Source organism: Parambassis ranga, chromosome 22 (genome assembly GCF_900634625.1).
Source record: "Parambassis ranga chromosome 22, fParRan2.1, whole genome shotgun sequence".
Classification (NCBI taxonomy): domain Eukaryota; kingdom Metazoa; phylum Chordata; class Actinopteri; family Ambassidae; genus Parambassis; species Parambassis ranga.
This window is the reverse complement of record NC_041042.1, coordinates 17,171,920-17,196,610: the sequence shown is the minus strand read 5'-3', so window position 1 is coordinate 17,196,610 and position 24,691 is coordinate 17,171,920. Positions and strand designations below refer to the sequence as shown.

The 24,691-nt window shown below is 42.9% G+C and overlaps 1 protein-coding gene and 1 pseudogene across 1 annotated transcript; both read right to left on the bottom strand.

Moving 5' to 3' along the window:
- Positions 1-8,750: 8,750 nt before the first annotated feature.
- Positions 8,751-12,735, bottom strand: LOC114427848 (interferon-inducible GTPase 5-like; annotated as a pseudogene).
- Positions 12,736-13,745: 1,010 nt separating this feature from the next.
- LOC114428081 (interferon-inducible GTPase 5-like) lies at positions 13,746-15,982 on the bottom strand. Its single transcript, XM_028396409.1, has 3 exons — positions 15,933-15,982; positions 15,180-15,747; positions 13,746-14,842 (listed from the first exon to the last, which is right to left on the bottom strand). Exons 2-3 carry the CDS (start codon positions 15,739-15,741, stop codon positions 14,196-14,198), a joined length of 1,209 nt encoding a protein of 402 aa, XP_028252210.1. The 5' UTR covers positions 15,742-15,747; positions 15,933-15,982; the 3' UTR covers positions 13,746-14,195.
- Positions 15,983-24,691: the final 8,709 nt, after the last annotated feature.

Here is a 24,691-nt window from a genome sequence, read left to right as displayed (position 1 = left end):
CATTTTAATTGATGGCTTGGACAGACAAAACTGTACACTGATGATTGATTGTTTTTTTCTGCACTTAAAGTGATGATTTCCCATTATCAGTGACCTTACTTAGTTTTTTAATAAATGGACTGATAGGTAAGAATAATTTGATTTAAGAAAATGTGAATGTTCCTGTTGCATGATTCAAAGCTATCTATTCCATTAATGGATGGATTCACAAGTTAAAACAGCCAGCAGGTGGCAGTGGAGACTCTCCAAGGCAACAAAAAAGGTTCCTGACGAGAGCATATAGTTGAATTTCACTTCATGTTTGTAAATCATTCCACATTGTTTTCTGGTTATATTTTATTAAAAAAAATGAACTGTCTAAAAAATATGTTTGTGATCTGAGGATCAAACAAATGAATTCATACGTTTTATTTGACCCCACCCAAACTTCACAGGATGAGTAAAAGGCAGACTTCTGTGCGCTCACATAGCTGTCTGGAATTAGCGACATATCGACCAATCAGAAAATAGAATTCCTTGTTGCCAGGTGAGGTCTGAGGTTCAGGCAGAGGCTCAGCTGCAAGCACACGTTCCGTGAACATGCGTGTCATCTATGCTTGGAATGCAAAGTGTGGACAAGCTGGAGGTGGAAGAGAACCATCAGGAGAGGGACAGAACAGCTGCCATTATATTTGTAATGGGACGTCAGGACGCAAGGCTAACTAGTTGTATATTTTTTCATAGATAACTCGCACCTGTACCCCTAGTATAAGTCGCATACCCAGCCAAAGGATGAAAAAAAAGTGCGACTTATAGTCTGGATAATACGGTAAACAAATTCTGGGATTTTGAAACATTACTATTGCACAATGGGTGTGGTGAGTCGTAGCCCCCTGTACAATATGCCCCCTAGGTAGCTATGAGGGGCCGTACAAGACATAATGCAGTCTGACACTCTCACACACACATATTCTCCCTCTCACATACATATATTCTCCCTCTCACATACATATATTCTTATTTTACATTCATATATGTGTGTGAGAGTAAGAATATATGTGAGTGAGAGAGAAAGAATAGTGGAAACGGATGTAGGTAAGAATATATGTGTGTGAGAGAAGAATATATGTGCTGGGAATGGATGGAATCACTGCATTATAAGTGGTAGAAAGACGATGTCTGAGGCCACCACCTCTGTTAAGGGAAGGTTTTTCCAGCTTAATGTGGCGACACGCTGGCGAGATGACCAGCTTACTAACACGTGACAAATACGCCACCTCGGGAGAGTGCCCGAGGACTCCAGTACTCCAGTGAGGAAATCACAATTTTTAAAGAGAAACGTACTCAGGTTCAGTACCCAGGCAGGCAAGGCACAAGGTTCCAAATCCAAGAATACAATTTTATTACAAATGGACAATAAAAATCAGTGGTTTAAAAGGCTAAAAGTTTCTCCATTTAAAAGGATAAGAGCAGGTGGGGGCTTTCTGGCTGTGGGTAGGAGAAGGACCAAAGCATCAACCGCAAGCTCTACTTCCGACTGTATCCTGGGGAAGCCACTCCACGCCTGTATGGACTCCCCAAGATACACAAGTCCCCCTCAGACCCATCATCAGCAGCACAAACTCAGTCACATACAATGTGGCTAAGCACTTGGCTGAACTCCTGACACCACTGGTGTCACCTCCCTGTTCACCTGAATCTCTACATCAGAAGCCACAGAGGAGATGCCTCACACAAGACAACACACTCAAGGAAAGAACTTGGTCAGAAAACACATTACATAACTGAGGTAGAAAGTGAGTGTGATACAACATGAGTTGAAGGAGACAAACAGAGGTCTGTCAATATTGGAGTGTGCTGTGTAATATCAAAACAATGTGAGAGTCAATAAGGGAGAGGCAAGTTCAGTTTTATTCAAGGTTTCTATGAGAATGAGTAGAGGTCCAAAACCAGAAAGGCAAAAAGTGAATAAGTAATAATGCTGGAGGATGTTGCAGGCAGCAGAATGTTCTCGATGGTGTCTCCAGACTCACGTCTAACACATGCTCAGTGTGAACCTGCTCTCATCCGTGAAGAACACAGGGCGCCAACGGTGAATATGCCAGTCTTGGTGTTCTCTGGCAAATGCCAATCACCCTGCATGGTGTTGGGCTTAATCTGAATAGATTCTTATATTATTTTTTAAAGATCGATTTATATGTTAATATGATTAATTAATCATATTAATACATTTTCCCCAGTGAACTTTTTTTCTGTCTCAGAGTGTCCTGTAGTTTGTCTCTGAGCTCTGACACAGCTGCTGTCACATCCTCAAAGTACCTCAGAGGACGGATGTTGATGCTGGATGAGTGTGTTGACGCACTGAGTGCTGACAGTGAGCCGTAGTTGTGTAGAAAGTGGATGTGGTGAGGTGACTTGTCGCCACCTTGTGGACTCTTATCTGTTGTTGGTTTCTTTGTGTGTGTTTTAGGTGCACTGATGAGGCTGCTGTGGTTGCTGGGCAGAATGCTCTCTCTCACTCTCACTCTCACCGAGTATTAGAAGCAAGTTTAAGTCCAACCAGGTTAAACCTACCCTCATCTGTTACCTCCTGCACTTACAGCTGTCATGTTTTATTCAAAAATATTTTGAGCCATTTGTCCAGTTTGAACAAGTGAGTTGCTGAATAACTGAGAGAAATCACTGTGTGGAATCACATCAGTAATTGTTGCAGTTTCAGTCATGAAAACAGAATAAAAAGAGCAGGAAAGTTGAAGAAAAGACTTGAATTTGACATTGAATATATTAGCAATAGATTGATGTGACTGCTTCATACACATGATATATGCCTCTATCCTCACTCTTGTCCTGGCTGCAGTGTGACACCCTGATATGTTGACAGCAGCATTCTGCAGTTCATCCAGAAGAAAGGTGATGGAGGTATTCTCTAAGGGCAGCAGGTTGAGGTCAGCTTTGAAGCCATGATGCAGCATCCTGCAGCACCTCCACTGTTAGAGCTGAGTCAGATGTTGTAATTGTACCTACTGAATGTGAAAGTGTAGAACTTCACCTAGTGTTAGAATATGTTATAGGGTGCATTGATTGTTTGATTAAAAAATCAAATATGGTTATAAAAATAATTTTTTGACATCTATGATCAAAAAATGTCCATATGACATTTTTTGTATCTGTTGTAGTTTCTCACAGTCACCACTGGAGGCCAGTAAACTCACCACATTGTTACAGTCAACAATATCCAAACAGTTGAACATTTTGCTCACATCCACATGAATTCAAAGTTTATTTTTAATATTAAGATAAATGTTGCATATTGATTAAAATAATAACTAGAAAAATAATTTCCTGAAGAAAATGCAAGTTTGATTGCAGGAGCTGAAGCATTGCTTTAAAAGCTTATTTGAACGATTGCTTTGAATTCTTAAAATATGAAAAAACACATCAGAATGCATATGAATAGAAGCTGAATGGCAGAACAAGAGTTGAATTACTCTGAACAAAAGCTGAAATTATTATACAAGCTGAATCATTCCTAAAATCCTCATTTTACTCCTCTCAGGGCAGATCCCATGTATTTTAATGGGGGTTGCACCCTCCAAACAATCACTTTGTGTGTCCAAACACAAGTTTATGTAGTTTATATGTGTGTAGTTTATAAACTGAAAGCTGACCTGTCTGAAGTGAAGATTCAGACAGTGCTGCTGTGTAGTTGTCAGTTGCTTATTTGGGTCTTTAAGGAAATGATGTGTATATTTTAACTAATACTATGCCTCTTTGTCCCTTGAAATAATGCTGCAAATTAATTTTTATGGCATATTAACTCAACAGTATGAAGCCGATCCACACAGGACACACAGAAACTAAATATGACATGCTTTGTGGCATATATCTATATTAGAGCTGCTCAAAGGAGGAGCTAACCACCAGCAAACTGTTAAGATAGATCTAGCCTGTTATTATCTGAGTGGAGGTTATGGCAGCGCCAGTGAAGAGGAACATGTGTGGCAAACAAAGAACAGGAAGCTAGAAAGTGACCAAACTATAGTAAATATTGGACAATGTTACACTTGTTGTGATAGCTGAAAGAAGAAAACGGATGCAAGACTGATGGCAGTGTGGCTTTGTTGCTGTTGGATATGTACGTGATAAAGTGTTGGTGTTTTGTCATTGACTTTAATGTAGTGAAGTTCTCCACTTTAAGTTCACATGTTACGCCATTCCCTGGCAGTAATTGCAATAATGGCATTGTGCTTCCTTTTTTTTCCAAAAGGGGGAATGCCCTCACATTCTCTCAGTGTTGACCTCCAACTACTTGTGCATATAAAGACCATAGATATGGTGTACCCCTCCATGGACCGCCACCTTACTGTGGTGGAGGGGTTTGAGTGCCCAGATGATCCTAGGAGCTATGTTGTCGGGGGCTTAATGCCCCCAGCAGGGTCTCCCAAGGCAAACAGGTCCTGGGTGATGGGCCAGACTAAGAGCGGTCCAAAAACCCCCTTATGAGGCAAGCAAAATCAAGGACCGTGACGTCGCCCGGTATGGCGCAGCCGGGGCCCCACCCTGGAGCCAGGCCCGGGGTTGGGGCTCGAATGCGAGCGCCTGGTGGCCGGGCCTTTCCCCACCAGGCCCGGCCGGGCTTAGCCCGAAGGAGCGACGTGGGGCCGACCTCCCATGGGCCCACCACCGGTGGGAGGAACCGTAAGGGGCCGGTGCAGAGTGGATTGGGTGGCAGTCGAAGGCGGGGGCCTCGGCGACCTGATCACCGGACACAGAAACTGGCTCTGGGGACATGGAATGTCACCTCGCTGGGGGGGAAGGAGCCTGAGCTTGTGCGGGAGGCCGAGCGGTACCGACTAGATATAGTCGGGCTCGCCTCCACGCACAGCTTGGGTTCTGGAACTCAACTCCTTGAGAGGGGTTGGACTCTCTTCTATTCTGGAGTTGCCCATGGTGAGAGGCGGCGGGCTGGTGTGGGCTTGCTTATAGCCCCACAGCTTAGCTGCCATGTGTTGGAGTTTTCCCCAGTATGTGAGAGGGTCGCCTCCCTGCGCCTCCGGGTTGGGGAGAGGTCTCTCACTGTGGTTTCGGCGTATGCGCCGAACAGCAGTGTAGAGTACTTGACCTTCTTACAGTCTCTGGGAGGGGTGCTGGATGGCACCCCAACCGGGGACTCTGTCATCTTGCTGGGAGACTTCAACGCCCACGTGGGCAGTGACAGTAACACCTGGAGAGGCGTGATTGGGAGGAACGGCCTCCCCGATCTGAACCCGAGTGGTGTTTTGTTATTGGACTTCTGTGCTGGGCATTGTTTGTCCATAACGAACACCATGTTCGAGCACAAGGTTGTCCATCGGTGCACCTGGCACCAGGACACCCTAGGCCGGAGGTCGATGATCGATTTTGTAATCGTGTCAGCCGACCTTCGACCTTGTGTTTTGGACACTCGGGTGAAGAGAGGGGCTGAGCTGTCAACTGATCACTACCTGGTGGTGAGTTGGATCCGTTGGCGGGGGAAGAGGCTGGACGGGTCCGGCAGGCCCAAACGTACTGTGCGGGTCTGCTGGGAGCGTTTGGCCGAACCCTCCGCTAGGGAGATCTTCAACTCCCACCTCCGGGAGAGCTTCACCCAGATTCCGAGGGAGGCTGGAGACATTGAGTCGGAGTGGACTATGTTTTCCACCTCCATTGTCGATGCAGCAGTCCGAAGCTGCGGCCGCAAGGCCTCTGGTGCCTGTCGTGGCGGCAATCCCCGGACCCGGTGGTGGACACCGGAGGTCAGGGATGCCGTCAAGCTGAAGAAGGAGTCCTATCGGGCCTGGTTGGCTTGTGGGACTCCTGAAGCAGCTGATAGGTATCGGCAGGCCAAGCGTGCTGCAGCAAGGGCAGTTGTAGAGGCAAAAACTCGGGCCTGGGAGGAGTTCGGGGAGGCCATGGAGGAGGACTATCGGTCAGCCTCAAAGAGATTCTGGCAAACCGTCCGGCGCCTCAGGAGGGGGAAGCAGTACTCTGCCAACACTGTATTCAGTGGAGGTGGGGAGCTGTTGACCTCGACTGAGGGGGTGGTTGGACGGTGGAAAGAGTACTTTGAGGGCCTCCTCAATCCCACCAACACGCCTTCCATTATGGAAGCGGAGGCTGATGACTCAGTGGTGGACTCGTTCATCACCTGTGCTGAAGTTGCCGAGGTAGTCAAAAAGCTCCCCGGCGGCAAGGCACCGGGGGTGGATGAGATTCGCCCTGGGTACCTTAAGTCTCTGGATGTTGTGGGGCTGTCTTGGTTGACACGCCTCTGCAACATCGCGTGGCAATCGGGGGCAGTGCCGCTGGACTGGCAGACCGGGGTGGTGGTCCCTCTTTTTAAAAAGGGGGACCGGAGGGTGTGCTCCAACTACAGGGGGATCACACTCCTCAGCCTCCCTGGGAAAGTCTACGCCAGGGTACTGGAGAGGAGAATTAGGCCTATAGTCGAACCTCGGATTAAGGAGGAGCAATGTGGTTTTCGTCCTGGCCGCGGAACACTGGACCAGCTCTATACCCTCCGCAGGGTGCTGGAGGGTTCATGGGAGTTCGCCCAACCAGTCCACATGTGTTTTGTGGACTTGGAGAAGGCGTTCGACCGTGTCCCTCGCGGCATCTTGTGGGAGGTGCTCTGGGAGTATGGGGTCCGTGGCCCTCTGTTGAGGGCCGTTAGGTCCCTGTATGGCCGGAGCAGGAGTTTGGTTCGTATTGCCGGCAGTAAGTCAGACCTGTTCCCAGTGCATGTTGGACTCCGGCAGGGCTGCCCTTTGTCACCGGTTCTGTTCATAATTTTTATGGACAGAATTTCTAGGCGCAGCGAGGGACCGGAGGGGATCTGGTTCGGGAACCATAGGATTTCATCTCTGCTTTTTGCAGATGATGTTGTCCTGTTGGCTTCATCGAGCCGGGACCTCCAGTGTGCACTGGGACGGTTTGCAGCCGAGTGTGAAACGGCTGGGATGAGAATCAGCACCTCCAAGTCTGAGGCCATGGTTCTCGACCGGAAAAAGGTAGTCTGTCCTCTCTGGGTCGGAGGAGAGCTCCTGCCCCAAGTGGAGGAGTTTGTGTATCTCGGGGTCTCGTTCACGAGTGAGGGGAAAATGGAGCGGGAGATTGACAGACGGATCGGTGCAGCTTCCGCAGTAATGCGGTCGCTGTACCGGTCTGTTGTGGTGAAGAAGGAGCTGAGCCGGAAGGCGAGGCTCTCGATTTACCGGTCAATCTACGTTCCTACCCTCACCTATGGTCATGAGCTTTGGGTAGTGACCGAAAGAATGAGATCGCGAATACAGGCGGCCGAAATGAGTTTCCTTCGAAGGGTGGCTGGGCGCTCCCTTAGAGATAGGGTGAGAAGCTCAGTCACCCGAGAGGAGCTCGGAGTAGAGCCGCTGCTCCTCCACATCGAAAGGAGCCAGCTGAGGTGGCTCGGGCATCTGGTTCGGATGCCTCCTGGACGCCTCCCTGGGGAGGTGTTCCGGGCATGTCCCACTGGGAGGAGGCCCCGGGGAAGACCCAGGACGCGGTGGAGAGACTATGTCTCTCGGCTGGCCTGGGAACGCCTCGGGATTCCCCCAGAGGAGCTGGAGGAAGTGTCTGGTGAGAGGGAAGTTTGGGTGTCCCTGCTTAGACTGCTGCCCCCGCGACCCGGCCCCGGATAAGCGGTAGAAGATGGATGGATGGATGGATAGATATGGTGTATTTCGAACTCAAATTCAGATCAATGACACATTTTTTGTGTGAATGCTCCAACCGTACCCAGACCCCATTTAAAACGAACCTAGAAAGTTTGCTAAAAAAGTCTGCAGTATGGTTCACCTAATCAGCGCATTGTGAACATTGTGAACGTGCACTGGGTCCACTTTGACTTTTTCACTGTATTATAACCTTCTTTACTTGCCGTAGTGACTGTAGTCGGTGAAAACAAACAAAGCATGGCAGCAGCAGGTCGTGGTCGTGGCAATGGCAATAAACAATAATTATATAAAATATAATAATTATTATAATTATTACTATTATAAATGCATAATTCGAATTATATAAATGTAATTTACATTTTATAAACAAGTTATTTAGACACCCAATAAAAAATAACTATGGCAATAAATAATGTAAATCTTTCCACTGTGTTCTCCCTGTGCCTACATTCTAAAGATGCTAGGTCAATTGGTCACTCTAAATTGCGAGTGTGAGGGTTGTTTGTCTGCATGCCTCTCACCTATAGTTAGCTGGGATAGGCTCCACGTGACCCTGCACTGCAGGACGAAGCAAGTTAATGGATGATGGATGGATGGACATGTAATAATTTAACAAGCATTACAGTAGATATTTTGCTTCAAGTGAAAACTACCCAGAGTTCAGTGCACTTGCGGTGTGAGAGCTCTAGAGGATCTGGCATGAACAGAAAGAGGACTGAGGCCCCAACAAATCTGAAATAGTGAGGTGAAACTTGCAGTGTGCAACAAAATAAATGCAGTGATTCTAACATGCTATACACCTACGTAAATGATTACAATTACAATTGTAACTATACAATACAATCGCAATAATAAGCATTTTATAACATTTACACAATAATATCTTATTTTTCTCAAATTTCCTGTCCTGCACTAATAACATAAATGAGACTGATTGAGGCCATAATAAAGTGATTAATCTTTATTTCAAATCAAGTCAAATATAGTTTTTATTTTTTTAAAAAAAACTATATTTGACTAAATTCGCAGCTGGTATTCAGTTAGAAACCGTATGATGCATCACACTGACGTGTCCACACCCAGAGCCTTTATAAAGACTCTCTGTGCATCTTCAGCAAGCACATCCAGGAAATGATTCAGAGCTCTGTAGGTTGTGGTGAAAGAGAGGCCCATTGCTACTGGAATTCCAAATATTGGAATGAATCTGGACCCTTCCTCTGCTGCCATGAGCACAGCTGTGCCTGCTAATGCGGTCAACGCCTTCAGGATGAGCTCACAGGTTATTTTTTCTGCAGCCAGTGGTGATTTAATGACAGATCTCAAATCATCATATGGCACATCTGAGCTGGCAGCAAGTCTTTCCAGTGACGACTTATCAAGACCAAGCTCAAGTATATACTCTTTGAGAACTCTAAGCAGTAGAGTTAGATCAACAGCAAAAGACAGGTCAGGAACAGGAACAGCTGCTATTGCTGCAGATACCAGGGCATGGTATTTAATGCTGGACTGGAAAACTTCTTTCTTTTTCGTGATGATCTCCGAGTTGATGGTGGGCATGGCAAACAGCAGAGCGTCCCTCTTGTGTCCGGGAATTTGTCTTCTGTAACAGAGGGAAGTCGAACTTACCGAGTTTAAAGCTGGACACCAGGAAGACCTCTGGGGACGTAAGGCCTTCAGCTTTAAGATCTGTTTGTAGTATACAAAATGTTTCAGAGTTAATATAACTCTTAAGTCAACTCACCAGATTATCTGTAAACAATGTACAGTAATTAATGTGTGCTAAAATGAGGAAAGTGATTTAAATCGAGGCAACTGGACTTGAGGATTGTTTTTTTTTTATGATACATATCAGGATATAGATCAAATAACTCTTTCTGTCAAACTTATTTTTTTAATTTTATGAAAACACACAAATATTCTGATGAACACTACAACTGTATTTAAAATAGATGCAATATGTATAGATAATAAAGTAAAATCTGAATTCTGACAAAATGAATAACTATCGTTTGGTCAGCTCAACATTTCAAAACAGTTAAAATATGTAATACAAAAGAAAAGGACGAAATTATGAAAAGAAGTTTGTGCCACGAGGGGACATTAGGGGGCTGCAACCCCTGCATTTTATTCTGTGTGGCTCCTCATTTGCAGGAACATGATGTCTGAAATATAATATAATCACAGCTTTTTTTTAATGTTTTTTTTGTTTTTACATACATATAAACACGGGTCTTAAATTGTGTCTCTATTTTGAAGTATAGCCGCTGTAGCAGCAATACCAGAACACAACAGTCAGTTCTGGCACTACCAGTGTGCCATATCTGTCACACTGTGATGCTGCACCAGCCTACCCCTCCATGCTTAGGGATAATAAAAAAGTGTATGCATGCCTGCATTTATGTTCAGACACTGCCAGTGCACACTAATCTGCTTCTTGTTGGCCTCTAAGGCCACAATACTCCTATAGTATTAACCTGAACATTAGCAAACATGTTGGCCGCTGGCTGCTACTCATCTGTGATATGTGCGCCAGCCCAAACTCTTTGTAAATGACACCTATGCAACTGCATTTTAACACTGTAAGAGGATAACATTCAATATTAATTCAGAAACTTACTTTGAATGCAGTTTTGTCTGATTTCCATCAGAGTCTTCTCTCTGTCAAACTTGGTCTTGAAATCCTGCTCTTCATTATATAAATCACTGTCAATCTTGCAGCGGACAAAGTAGAACTTCTTCTTCATCTTCTGAATCTCCCGAGCGAGTTTCACATTGTTTTCTGTGAAACGAGTGGCTGAGATGATGATGAAGAAGTCAAACTTGTCCAGTCCAACATTGTCCAGGTACTTATCAGCTCGAAACCTGGGGGTGCCAACTCCAGGGAGATCCCATAGGATCACCTTAGGATAGTTTGGATGGGGATATGCTGTAATCTCTGTGGTGGTTTCATTACAACCAGTAGGTGCAGCTCCCTTATCTCCACGTTTTAGGCCTCTGAAGGCATTAACAAAGGTGGATTTACCAGTTACCTCAACACTGTTGATACATTATTAAAGAATAAATTGCAATATTAGCAGATACTTACTCATACAGACATTTCCCTTATGAAATAAGTTCCAATGAGGTTTATGCAGGTCAGATCAACTACCTGTTATAGGATTTTATCACAATGCAGTGACCAATGAAAACGCTTCAGGTGGCATAGTCTAAGCCAATCAGTTCTCAAGTAGGAGGTGATGTTTGTAAAACACCTGATTTACAAGAAGTAGGCTACAGAAGGGAGGGTTGTGTCAAAGGAAAACAAATTGTAAAAAACATTGTAATAGGGTAACATTGAATATTGGTGCACTCTTACCTTGAATGCAGTTCTCCTTGATTTTTATCAGAGTCTTCTCTCTGTCGAACTCTCTCTGATTCTTTTTTTCATTATATAAATCACTGTCGATCTTTGAGCGGACAAAGTAGAAGTTTGACATCGTTTTCTCTGAAGCGACTGTCTGAGATGATGATGAAGAAGTCAAACTTCTTCAGTCCAACATGCTTCTTGTACTTATTAGCTGGAAACTTGGTGGTGCCGATACCAGGGAGATCCCATAAGACCACATTAGGATAGTTTGGATGGTGGTATGCTGTAACCTCTGTGGTGGTTTCTACACAACCAGTGGGAGCAGCTCCCTCATCTCCATTTTTTATGCCTCTGAAGGCATTAACAAAGGTGGATTTACCAGAGCCACATTCTCTAGTGACAGTGATGTTGAGTGAAATGTTGTTCAGCTCCTCCAAAAATGCATTTATCTTTTCTACAGCTAGGTTTTACTCATTGTTCTGCAGGGCTTCTTTAATTTCTTCTGTTAATGGATGATGTTCTTACTGTCTTACTATCTTACCTGCCACAGACAAAATCCATGTCAGTAGTAATCTGAGTACATAATTTCAACTACATAAGATTAAACGGAAGTAGAATTTTGGCAGATACTTACACAGGAGTCCTGTTAAAACAGACTGAGCAGAGACGTTTGTGATTTTTAAAAGAGTTACAGTAAGCTGTATGAGTTCAACTACTGGACAACTTTATACAGTCATCAGAGGGCAAACAGCCTAAACTAAATACCTAATCACGTGATTTACAAGAATGTATGTAAAGTATTCACTGCATATTTGAGACTGAGGAAGAGTTTGAGTATTCTAAAAGAAGAAAGTTGACATAAATACCTCCAGGTAGTCATCAGCTGGGCATACATATATCACTTACAAACACAGGCAGCTTTTTCTTCCATGAATGGCAGCATGAATGTCAAACTGGTGTATCAGAATTCTGGCATGTGTGTAATAGTTGTGCAAGCAGGAAGGCTGAACTGGGCATGCAGATAAGGAGAAGTGGAGAGAGAGTGCAAGGCAAGGAGAAAGAACCTGAAACTGAAGGAAATATGTAATTTTGTGTGTAGATGACACTTTATTTGAGCAAAGGAAACATGTTTTTGTCTGCTCAAATTCAGTTATTGTGTGCTCGAAAATATTTTTTCCTTACAGTATCACATTTTCTCCTCAACATATAATTGACATGCTTGGAGTTTTTATTCGCCTGCGCTCACAATAAATTCACAAATATTATGCCATAGCTGTCTCTATCAACCTTTATTTAACCTGATAAAATATATATAAAATGATAGGTCAGCAGCACATGTCAATAAAACAATTACAAAATGTGACAATTAAAACATACAATTTGACAAGTGAAATTGTGTTTTTGACAAAAGTGCAGGAGCTCAACAAGCCACAATAAGTTTAACATTTAAATCACAGGCACTGTTCAATGGTGTTTCTCTGCCTGTCCCTGAAGATAGAACAGAACTGTCGTGCTGACTGGTTTCACTCTGCTGCTGCTGCTGCTGTTTGCAGTCTGTGTTAATGTGTATCTGAGAAAAGTCGTGATGCTGAATTATCTGTGTATTTACCAACTCAGCCGTCATCATAGTGTAAGATATTTGATATTTGATCATAGTGCTGGTTTGCTGTGGTTGTGTGCTCGCTGTTCACCCTCCATGGTTCTGAAGTGTGGCCGATGGCTTCTTAGCTGTGTTCATGCTGCTGTGTGTAGTACAGATGAAAAGTAGTTTAGTGTGGCAGCAGGAAGGAGGTGACTGTCAGGCTCTATGCACCCAGACTGTGACGTGTCAAATGACCAGCGTCATTATCAGTGGGTCTGTTGCAGGTGTGTGCGTTACACTCATGAACAGGTGTGCAGAGCCGTCAGAGCTTCTGTTTCTATTGAGGACGTAGTTCAGTGTAACTAATAGAGGATTTACTATTTGCTTCACTTTTAGTGTTCACTAAAAGCACCTGACTGGCCACATAAGTTATAATCAGACACTCAATATAATAATACAGTGGTGAGTGGTACCTACCTGAAATTCCTTCTGGTGAGCACAGACAGACAATTTTATACTGTGGTTAACATCATTCCATCCCAGACAGTCTGCAGGACAACACAAGCAGGGGGTGCCAATTGATTGGCACTCCCCTCTGTTAAGATAAGCCAGCTGAGTGGTACCTACCTGAAATTCCAAACATTGTTTTTGGTTAAAGAAGAAATGGCAGAGAAGAAGGATTAAAACAATGCTGTTCATTGTTTTAATAATTACAAATCGGCAATCATTTCATCTGTTCTTTTTCCTCACCACGACCACTAGAGGGCAGCAAACATTAATCACAATTAGTCTTACAGGCGTCAGACAGACTCAGTAACACAGTACATCAGTGAATTATGTCTTGTGAAAAAAAATCATGTGCACTAATGTGACTACTTTATACCTACACAGGAGAATCATATTTATTTATACAAGAGAGGGGGACATAAATCAAACGTACAAGAACAGAACAAAGAGATTATCTGGGTTATTATGGCTGTGGTTGGTGGATGTTACATATTACTAACATTGTAGTGACTATTTGTCGAAAATATTTGAAACTCTAACTAAACAAAACCGATCAACTAAAATCAAACAATCACTCATATGCACCGTGGGGATTTGGCAGAAAAAACTCAATGTCCATTCCAAAAAATCATTTTGATGGCAGGTTTATTTAGTCCGTGTTCAGGCAGACAACCAGACAAACTTGTCCCTGCTGTGTCTCTTGCGCTGGTAAAAAACCATTAGCCCACCCAGGGCATTCTGGTCTACCTGTGTCTACCTGCTTACCTAATAAATATAACCTTGGTGCCCCCTAGTGACACTAAATTGCAACAATAAATTAAACTAAATCAATAACTAATTTACATTAAATAAACATGCGAAATAATACCCACTAACTAACTAACCCAAAAATAAACAAATTATTCCAATAAACAAATTGGCAAAGTAGCTCCTACTAACATCATCTGCTGTAATGTACTGAAACTCCACACCTCCAGACCTTTTTACAGTGATTGTGTGACATAATGGAAAAAACCTGGACAGAAAGCAGGAAGCCTTAACACACTGAATATCTATATCAGCATATTGTTTACGAATATGATGCATCACTCTGAGGTGTCAAAGCCCTTTTAAAGACTCTCTCTGAATCTTCAGTGAGCATGTCGAGGATATGATTCAGACCTTTGTAGGTTGTGATAAAAGAGACGCCCATTGATACTGGGATTCCGAGAATTGGAATTAATCTGGAGCCTTCCTCTGTTGCCATCAGTGCAGCCGTGCCTGCTAGTGAAGACAGCACCCTCACGACAAGGTCTCGGGTTACTCTTTTTGCAGCCAGCGGTGAAACTGTGACAGACATCAGATCCTTAAAAGGAACATTTATCCTTGCAGCAAGTCTCTGCAGCGTTGAGACATCGAGACCAAACCCAACCACGTACTGCGTGATAGCAGCAATAAGTATGCCTACATCAACAGCAATAGAAAGACCAGGAACAGGAACAGCTGCTCCTACTGCAGAGGCAGCAGCATAGTATTTTATTTTGGACTTAAAAGCGTTTTTTTTTTTCTTGATGATCTCCAGGCTGGTGATGGGTGTGGTTCTCAGGAGAGCATCCTTTTTGTGTTCAGGAAGTTCTGTCTCTAATGTCTCCTGTAGCTGAGGGAAGTCAAAGTCATGGAGGTTAAAGCTGGACCCCAGGAAGACCTGTGGAGACTCAAAGCCTTCTTTCTGAAGACCTGTGTTAGAAAAGAAAAGAAAAATAAAATTAAATCAGTCTGTTTGTGGTCACTGTGCTCATTAAAAAGGACTTAAGGACCAAATCTTAGTAAAGACATCTGGCCTTAATACACCATCATAATGGTCAGAATGAAAAAAGGAAATTGTATTTAATATTATGTCATATGAGAAAGAGTGTTTGTGACTATAGAAACTCAACATTAAATTTGCTTCTAGTAAGATCTGTAAGATCACAACATTAGACTGTGTGAGTGTGTGCAGTCTGGAAGCTAGGGTTGTGTGAGCATGATGGCGAACACCATCACAGGTGGGAACATGTCCTCAGTGTGAACTAACCTTGAATGCAGTTGTCCCTGATTTTGGTTAAAGTCTTCTCTCTGTCAAAGTTACTCTTGCACGTAATTTCTTCACTTTGTAAATCCCTGTCGATCTTTGAGCGGACAAAGTAGAACTTCTTCTTCATCTTCCTGATCTTCTTAGCCAGTCTGACGTCATTTTCTCTGAAGCGAGTGTCTGAGATGATGATGAAGAAGTCATACTTCTCCAGTCCAACATGCTTCTTGTACTTATTAGCTGGAAACTTGGTGGTGCCGATACCAGGGAGATCCCATAAGACCACATTAGGATAGTTTGGATGAGGGTATGCTGTAACCTCTGTGGTGGTTTCTACACAACCAGTGGGTGCAGCTCCATCATCTCCATTGTTTATGCCTCTGAAGGCATTAACAAAGGTGGATTTACCAGAGCCAGACTCTCCAGTGACAGCAATGTTGAGTGGAATGTTGTTCTGCTTGTCTAAAAACTCATTGATCTTTTCTACAGCCAGGGTTTGATCACTGTTCTGGAGTACTTCTTTAATTACTTCTGCGAGTGGCTCAGAAGAAGGTAGACCAGCCATTGGCAACTGAAGGAAAGTATAGGAAGTTAGAATTTGAAAAAAGAATCAACAGATGATCATCATATTTAAAAATCTCCACCTATTCTACCTGATTTAGGAATAATCTAAGTAATAATCATAGTAAAGCGAGTTCTACTTAGTTACATACAGCACCATCAAAAGGATAAATCAGAATATTAGCAGGTACTTACACTGGAGTCCTGCTCAAACAACCACTGAGTGAGCAGCAACAACACCTTAATCTACACTGATATTTGTTAGACAAAGCACTAGGCTGTCATCAGCTGTCATTGACCTATCAAAACACTTTAGGTGACTCAGTATAAACCAATCAGTTGTCTTCATTTCAAGGTAAACCTGTAATACATGTCATTCCCAGGAAGTACACAGGGCGGAGCTGCAAGTATTCACTGTAGGTGTGTAGGCGGGGAGAGTTTGAGTCTGTAAAGGGCTTTATGCACGCTATGGGTAAAACATTTTTATGTTTTAATGTTTAAAATCATTCATGGTCTGTCTTGTCCTCCACTTGGACAATTTATAAGCTGCCCACGGCTTATAAATAATCAGACCTGCCAACATGAATCTCCTTTGTCCTGACTTCACCTTGCTCCTGCCATCTTGTTTAAATGTCTTTTTATGTATTTTATATGTATATAACCTGAACAGTTATATGAATGATTTATTCAAATGTTGATGCATTGGCATGTAGTTATTAGGGTGACTTTTTAACATCTGTTAGAAAATTCTAATCTGATAATGATTGTTACATAAAGTCAAAGGTGTGGTGATGTTTCCCTTGTTCCTGCTCATGGCTTCTTTGATTTGATGGTACAGGTTTGACCACTTTGTGAAACACAGACTCTTTGTATGACTGAACTGAACTTAGAGTGTTTACTTCAGTTTCCTGGTCTCTGTCTCTCTCTCACCTATGTGTGGTGGTGTTAGAAATGTTACAATTAATAAATTGATCCCCCTCAAACTCATTAACCTTGACTCACTATCCGTGAAGACTATACAAAAGAACTGTTTTTCATTACAGCACACTGCTCATCCACTACATAACTGTACTGGAGTTATGTTTTGATCTTGTGTTTATGGCCTTATGCCTATGCTGAACTGTCTCTGAACTCTCTCCCTGCTGTGCCCCACTTTCTCCCCCTTCCCTGACACCACCAAAGATAGGAACTCTTTGTACCAGCCACTTTTTACCCTGTCATGTCACACCAGTCTCATATAAGCTGCTATAACTTAAACTATTCCTGGACTGTTTACATTATGCCAACTGCACTGTCTTGCACTACACATCTTTTGCACTCTTACTGCATTGTGCCTTCATTATGTGCCTTGTATTTTGTGTGTGCCTCATTGTAGGTACATTTTTTTACACTTTATATTTATCTTTAGTTTTTAGTTACATGTTATATGTTGCGGAGTGAAGAGTAACGCAATTTCGATTCTCTGTATGTCCAGCACATATAGCAGAGTTGACAATAAAGCTGACTTGACTTGACTATGCCTGCTATCTATGCTCTTCCTCTCGGTGGGAGGTGTTTTTGTTTCAGAGTGGCTGGGCGTGGTTTCCTGGGTGCTGGCTGCTGGTACACCTGGACCTCATCTGGACTCCCTCTCCTGCCCACAACTGCCTCCTCTGCTGTCGTTTAGTTCATTAAAGAAACCCTCAACCTAAGCTGTCAGTCTGCTTCTGGGTCTTGCTGCTGTTAGTGTAAGTTTGTGCATGGCTAATAATAATGATATCAACAAATAATCAAATGATGCACATCTCTTTTTATTTGTATTTATTAATGTCATGACAGTCAAAAAGGGAACACATCTGTAATCTTTTTTCAATCTAACATGTAATCTTACCACAGATTATCAGACACACAGAAACTCAGTGCATTTGTGCAGACAGGCATGCAAAGATGACCTGAGAAAGTGGAGACCATGTCTAGTGAGCGGAGGTTCTGTGTTAACGGTCAAACTGGTTGGATGTGGTGGAAAGGCAACAGGAACAGTTCTTAAGGCATGACATGATTTACAAGAAGTATACAGTGGAGAGATGCTATATACAACATCCAGCTTTACTGAGCTTTGAAAGGACACCAAAGAATGAAGAATCTTTTTGTTTCTTCTCAATTAAGACTTGTTTTGTGGTCAACGTTTGATTTCATCTCACACGCACATGCAAGATTCTGGTCTAATAATCATGGGTGCAATGGTACTGTTTCTCTGGTACCTGCTGGAAAAATGTAACTCATCAATAATCATGTTCAGTTTACTGGTTTATGCTTTGTATATATATTGTTTTAGTGATATGCTGAGAGCCAAACAAATTAAACACATTAAAATGACAATCTGTGTATATGCGCACCGGGCCCATGTGTGCAGACAGCAGCAGTGAATTATAAAAACACCACCATGTAGAGACAGAAACCACATGTCATCGTGCAAATAAGGTAAATAAGGTAAATAAGGTAAGTTGGAGGGGTTGGCTGCTCCCTAATTTCAAGGATGGGGAAACACTGCTTTGTGTGTGTGTGTCATGTCGTGGTTGTGTTGCAATATGGTGAAAAAGGCAGAGCAGCAGTCTAGCAGTTAAAAATAACTGGCTATTGAAAATAAAAATAATAAATGTATTGATAGAGAGAGATGGCACAAGCAAACTTGGCAAGAGAAACTGCATGAGGATGGATACTTATATAGTGGCACTGACGTCAGGACAAAGGTTGTGGTTGATTTGTTTGTGTGTTATAAATAATTGTCCAAATGCTTGCATATGGGGCCAATCTGCTGCAGCTCCTTCAGACTTAATAGCCAGTGAATCTGCGATTTTCTGTGTTTTTTTTTTTTCACCTCCCGTCCTGAGCTGGAGCCCTCCAGCTTTCTGTAACTTAATGGGGTTTTATTTCTCGAAAGATACAGGCTGGGGTGTTAACCCAACCTTTCCCCCATGCACATGAAATGATGCATTAGTCTGGGTCAGTGAGCACAGCTCTGACAGATAAATTAAAAAGCCTGATCGTGGATTGAAGGTGAACACTACCTGCAAGCTCACACCATTGCTTTAATTGCCTTTAATATCACCCCAGGTATATAAGTTCTAGTATTTGTAAACTTAGGCAGAAAAATCTAAATACATACTAAACACATACTTTAAATTTAAACTGTAGGTGTACAAGAATATTTTAATAACTTAATAATAATTTTATTGTTTTACCCATGTTTCCTGCTGTGCCCTGTTGATGGCACATGTCAGTATTTACACAATGATTTAATGCCATGCTGTGCTGTACAAGCCAATTACATGTTATTTGTAATTTGAAGGACTCTTGTGTTTTGATGGTTGTCATGGTTTTAGGAGAAAATTCTAGAATATCATCGGTTGTCATGACATCCTTAAAGTTATGATGTCATGCGTAACAACCGTTGTGTGTTTAAAACACAGAAAATGTCAGGGTACTTACTCACAAACTTCATCGGAGAGGGGAGCTTTGGGACCGTGTTGAATGGTTACAGGCTTCCCAGTCTGACAAATGTGGCAGTAAAATGTATTAGGAAAGAATATCGATCGATGGCCATGAGGGAGATCAACGTTTTGAAGAAACTCAGATGTTTGGATCCGGACAAGTGCAATTTGGTAAAGTGTTATGGCTATTTCAAGCAAGGCAGCTACACTTATATTGCAATGGAAAAGTTAAATACAGATATACACAACTACATGGAAAACCACACATACCTACCTGTGGATGAGATTCGAGTAATCCTGCACCAGACCCTGGTGGCTTTGAATGCACTCAAGAGCATTGGTCTTGTACATTTGGATATCAAACCAGACAACATAATGCTTAGTCATGAAAAGCCGTTAAAGGTGAAACTGATTGATTTTGGTTTAGCCTCTGATGTGTCAGAAATAGAGCAAGGTTTCCACATACAACCTACTGGTTACACAGCGCCAGAGGTAACCTTGGGCCTCCCAGTGACCACGGCTGTGGATATGTGGTCTCTCGGATGTGTGGCGGCTTTCATGTATATAAACTCCCATCTGTTTCCTATCCAGGATCCATTTGAGGAATTAAGCATCATTATAAAGATGCAAGGTCAGCCAGCTAAACATGTGCTGGATAAAGGGATGTACACTAAAAGGTTTTTCTGGAAGAAAAAACATGGAAAGCAGCACACATGGCAACTGAAAACCAGGGATGAATACATGACCACAAACAGTATGCACAGCGAAGACTATGGTGGTATTTCTGAAGACTTTCATTGTGTGGATGATCTGCTCAAGATGCGCCAAGACCCAGAAACAGTCAAGAAGTGGAAAGACAATAGGGCATTTTTAAGCCTTCTTAAAAGGATGTTACACACAGATCCTGCAAAGAGAATCACGCCCATAGAAGCTCTGGGGCACCAGTTTTTGACCATGAGACACTTTCCTAACAAGAGTCCCACAGACCCAAGTGAACTTCCAGATGTTGAAGAACCCACACCTTCAACTTCCTGCAGCTTTGTTGGTCAAAACAACATTGGCACTAATACAAACAACACAAACAACAGTACACCCAAAGGGAAACTCGAGAAGTCCACTCTGAAGAGGATGACGTGGAATATACCTGACAAGTCTAGACCTGGAGATAAACCTGACAAGGCTAGACCTGGAGATAAACCCAACAAGCCTCTTTGTGGTGATAAAACTGACAAGTCCTGTCTAGAAGATAAACCGAACAAGTACAGTCAAGAAATCCACAGTCAACAACACAAGTCAGGCAGTGACAGAGAAAATACAGGTTTTAGCACAAATAAAACCCAGAAGACACTGCTGACGAGGATTAGAAATTTCTTTTTCAGGATATTGAGGCCTGAAGATGAACTCAACAAGTCTTGCACAGAAGATAAAACGAACAGGTCTAGTACTGGACATCAACCCAGAATGTCTCAGTGAGCGATTCGTTCTCTCGCACACATGGCAGGCAGCCGCATAAGCTCAGTTGGCAGGACAGGAAACAGATATGATTCGTTCACGAGTCGCCCCCGGATCTTCGTTCTTTTGTCACATGACGACCAAGCCACTCAGGCTGTGTGGCATCTGACCAGCAGCAAATGATCAGCAAACGAACGGATCGTTCGTGGATCGTTCACAGATCATTCATAGATTGCTCATTTGCTGAAGCTCAGCTCCGGGGCTGTGTACTGAGAAACAAACAAGGAAATGAATCTGATATCTGACCTCCTTCATTTGTGACAACCGGCATACGCTATCATAACTAATTAGTGGTCTTTGGTTCTTGTTGATGTGTAGAGTTATTGTGTATATAATGTAAAGTGTGTCTGTATATAAATGCTTTCGAAAATTATATGTTTTAGTGTTATTCGCCATTAAATAATAAAATATAATAATACATACTTTAATAGTTCCTGTACTTCATCCTCTCCGCTGCACATATGTGTTCATTTAATGATAAATATTTTTTAACTTTACCAGTGTGTAAGAAGCAGTTCTCCTTCTCGTCCGTCGTTCATTTGTCATGCGATAGGCTGCTCAGGCTGCACAGATCAGAGCTGTGGATTCCTTCTCGTTCTCGTTCTTCGTTCATCTGTCACGTGACGGGCTCCACACACGCTGTGTGGGAAGCAGCACACTCTCGTTCATGGCTGTTTTAGAAATGAGAGAAAAGAGGTTATTATTTCTCATCACATATAAATGTCATGTATGTATATTTGTCACCTGCCAATCTACGCTGCGGAGGTGTGGGATATCTGTGCGGAACATTTAGATGTCTCTACGGAGGACACACGGGGGGAACTCAGGAGACACACGGAAGGCACAGGTGGACGAGTGGACCTTTTCCCTGGCTGGATTCACCGCGATCTAAGTGGAATCTACGGACAATGTAGATTTACCAAAGACAGTGGATTACCCCAGGACTAAAAAGGATTTACCCGAACGACTGGAGTTTGGTGAGATCGCGTTTTATTCTTTTTTTTAATGGAGCGACGTCTCACCGAGGAACTGCTGATCTTGTCCTCACGGAGGGACACGGGTTCATTTGGACCGTTCTCTCGAACTCTGAACTATAAATATTCTGTATATATTATTTGGGAACTGATCGGGTTGCACTAAACTCTGGGGGTACAGGGGAGAAGCTTTGTGGAAAAAGACCGGTTGTGTCGCGCTGCTTGTGTGCGGAGCTGATCACCTGAGCTCTGCCTGCAACACAGCGTGAACTCTAAACAATCGATCTCTGGCTCCTCTGTGTTTTTGTAAATATTGTTGGGATTTTGGTGTGGTGTGTGTGGCCTAGCCTGGCGGTTTTTATTAACAGATAAACCAGCAGCAGCAAAATAAGACCCGCCCGTGAGAATAGTGCGTTGTGCCGTTTTCCTGATTTAAAAAAAAACAGGTGCTTTATTGTGGTGTGTATTTGCTCTCTTATGTGTTCACATGCTTTGAATTGCTTGTGGTAGTTGTGTATTATACTTTGTCAGCTGAAGCAAACCATGTTGTCTTCAGTATTTAGTGTTTGAGAACCGCGGCCAAGGCTTCTTCAGTTCTGTTTATTCACGCAAGACTTCCAGTTACCATAGCAACACACAACGCTTCACACCTAATGCACGTCGCCGCTTGACCTATATCAATGCGCGGCACTATACTACAGAGGAACATGCGCCATCGGCTATAAAAATGAACTAAATGACTCACAATAAGATTCGTTCACATTAGGGTTTGAGAGTAACTGAATCGAGTCAGTAACGAGTCGAACCTCCCAACACTACCATCCGCACTGTGTGAAGGAGCGCTCCTCCCTGCTGCTGTCAGACTTTACGATCAGGCCTGCTCACAGTAGACCATAACTTTTTCTGCTCTTCTGTGTGTAGGTTTAAAGGTGACTCAAGTACACAATTGATGCTTAGGTTCGACAGACTCTCTCCTCTGATCTCCTCCATACAGATAGGTCAGTCCTATGTACCCTTATGCTATGAACAGGTCTGCTCTACATCTGTTTTTAATTTGACGTTTTTTTGTTTACCTCATTTTATACAGGAGCCACACCTGTGAGAAATGTGAAAATATTTGAATAATATTGTAATATAGGAATTGATTGGACTGTTTGATTTTAGCATTACTACAAGCTAGAGACAAAGCGAGGTCTGTCAGTACCAGTATGGGAGGATGATGTATGACATAAAAACAAGATGAGGCAAAATAAGGGAGAGCAGTATTAGTATTATCTAAGTGAGCTGAAAAACAACAGTAATGACAGAACTATATCCAAATGATTGTGTGCAGTATTAGCTGCTAGTAGTAGTGCAGTGACTTGTCGCCACCTTGTGGACTCTTTTATCCTCAAATTCAAGGCCTGCGGGCCAAATCTGGCCCGCTGTAACGTTCTATCTGGCCCACACCAAGATGTCCAAAACATATATGATCCAGCCCAAATGTTTTTTATAAATATAAGATTTTATTTTTTATATATAAATTTAAACTACCCACAATATTCTGCTGAATAACACTACAGTAATATTAACAAAAAATTATTTATTTTGTGTCGTGCAGCTCAGAGATTTGTACGGCTGTGAACAAAGGTGTTAAAAAAACAAAAAGTGAATGGTGACCACAGGTTCAAAGATTGACACAGCAGGATATTTTGGGGAATTGAACCTGCCTGAAGTGCAAAGAAAACGGCGTCCAAAGGGAAAATAATGTCAAGCGTGATTACTTGACTAAACACGGAGTACTGAAGGATCAAAGAAAAAGAACGAGGCACACAGCTACAGGAGGCAGCTTTGTGCCTCAGTTTTGTGGTGAGTACCAACAGTAGTGAGTGAGTGCAACTTCATCACGTTACTATTTGCCATTTATTTAAGGGGAGGGAGAGTTGTGCGCCGTGGTGTCAACTAGTCCTGGTACTGAGAAGGTACTGAGACATTGACCAACGCCACAACATTCAAGAGAGTTTTTTTGAATTTTGAAAAAGTTGATCGCCCAGGCCTATGATGGGGCTTCAGTAATGAGGGGTGCCACTGGAGGAGTGCAGCGTAAGGTACAGGACATCTATTCAAACGCTCACTACGTTCACTCTTATGCCCACCAGTTAAACCTGGTAAGGCAACAAGCAACCTCACATCCCTTAGATCACTTAGGTCACTTTTTTCTGACATGGGAGGATTTGCTTCTTTTTTTCACAAGATCGACAAAAGTATGGATGAGCTTTTCAGCATCACTCTGAGAGAGGATGCTCCTGATTTTAGCAATATTATGCAGGTGAAAGAAAGCGGTCTTGGAGACCTGTTTAATATGAGACATGTCTTGGTCAAAGATAACTCTGTGGTTTCTCACAGTCATACTGGAGGCCAAAGTAATTCCATCCAGAGGTCCAGAGGTCCAAAAACAATGACCTCAGTCTTGTCCGAGTTTAATAGTAAAAAGTTGGAGGTCATCCAGTCCTTCATGTCCTTTAGACAAGCCTGTAGTCTGACTAGCGGCTTCGTTTTTTTCAGGCTTCATGGATAAATACAGCTGGGTATCATCAGCATAACAATGAAAGTTTATGCCGTGCTTCTGGGTGATGTTCCCTAGAGGGAGCATGTAGGGTGAACAAGATCGGTCCAAGCACAGAACCCTGTGGAACACCCTGATTAACCCTTGTACCTGAGGAGGAAACATCATTAACATGAACAAAGTGAAATCTGTCAGATAAATATGATTTAAACCAGCGCAGTGCTGTTCCTGTAATCCTGCCCTAATCTCATGTTCTAATCTGTGTAGCAGGATGCGATGATCTACTGTTTTGAAGGCAGCACTGAGATCCAGTAGAATGAGTACAGAGACGAGTCCATGGTCTGATGCCATGAGGAGGTCATTGGTGACTTTAAGCAGTGCTGTTTCTGTGCTGTGATGGGCTCTGAATCCAGACTGGAAAGCATCGAGCAGACTGTTCCTATGCAGGTGGTC

What these genes read in the sequence shown, in the direction of transcription:
- LOC114428081 (XM_028396409.1), bottom strand. Translation starts at nt 15,741, where the DNA reads ATGGCTGGTCTACCTTCTTCTGAGCCACTCGCAGAAGTAATTAAAGAA. An exon ending in CAGGGACAACTGCATTCAAG is followed by an intron (nt 14,843 to 15,179) that starts GTTAGTTCACAC and finishes TTTCTAACACAG; the next exon opens with GTCTTCAGAAAGAAGGCTTT.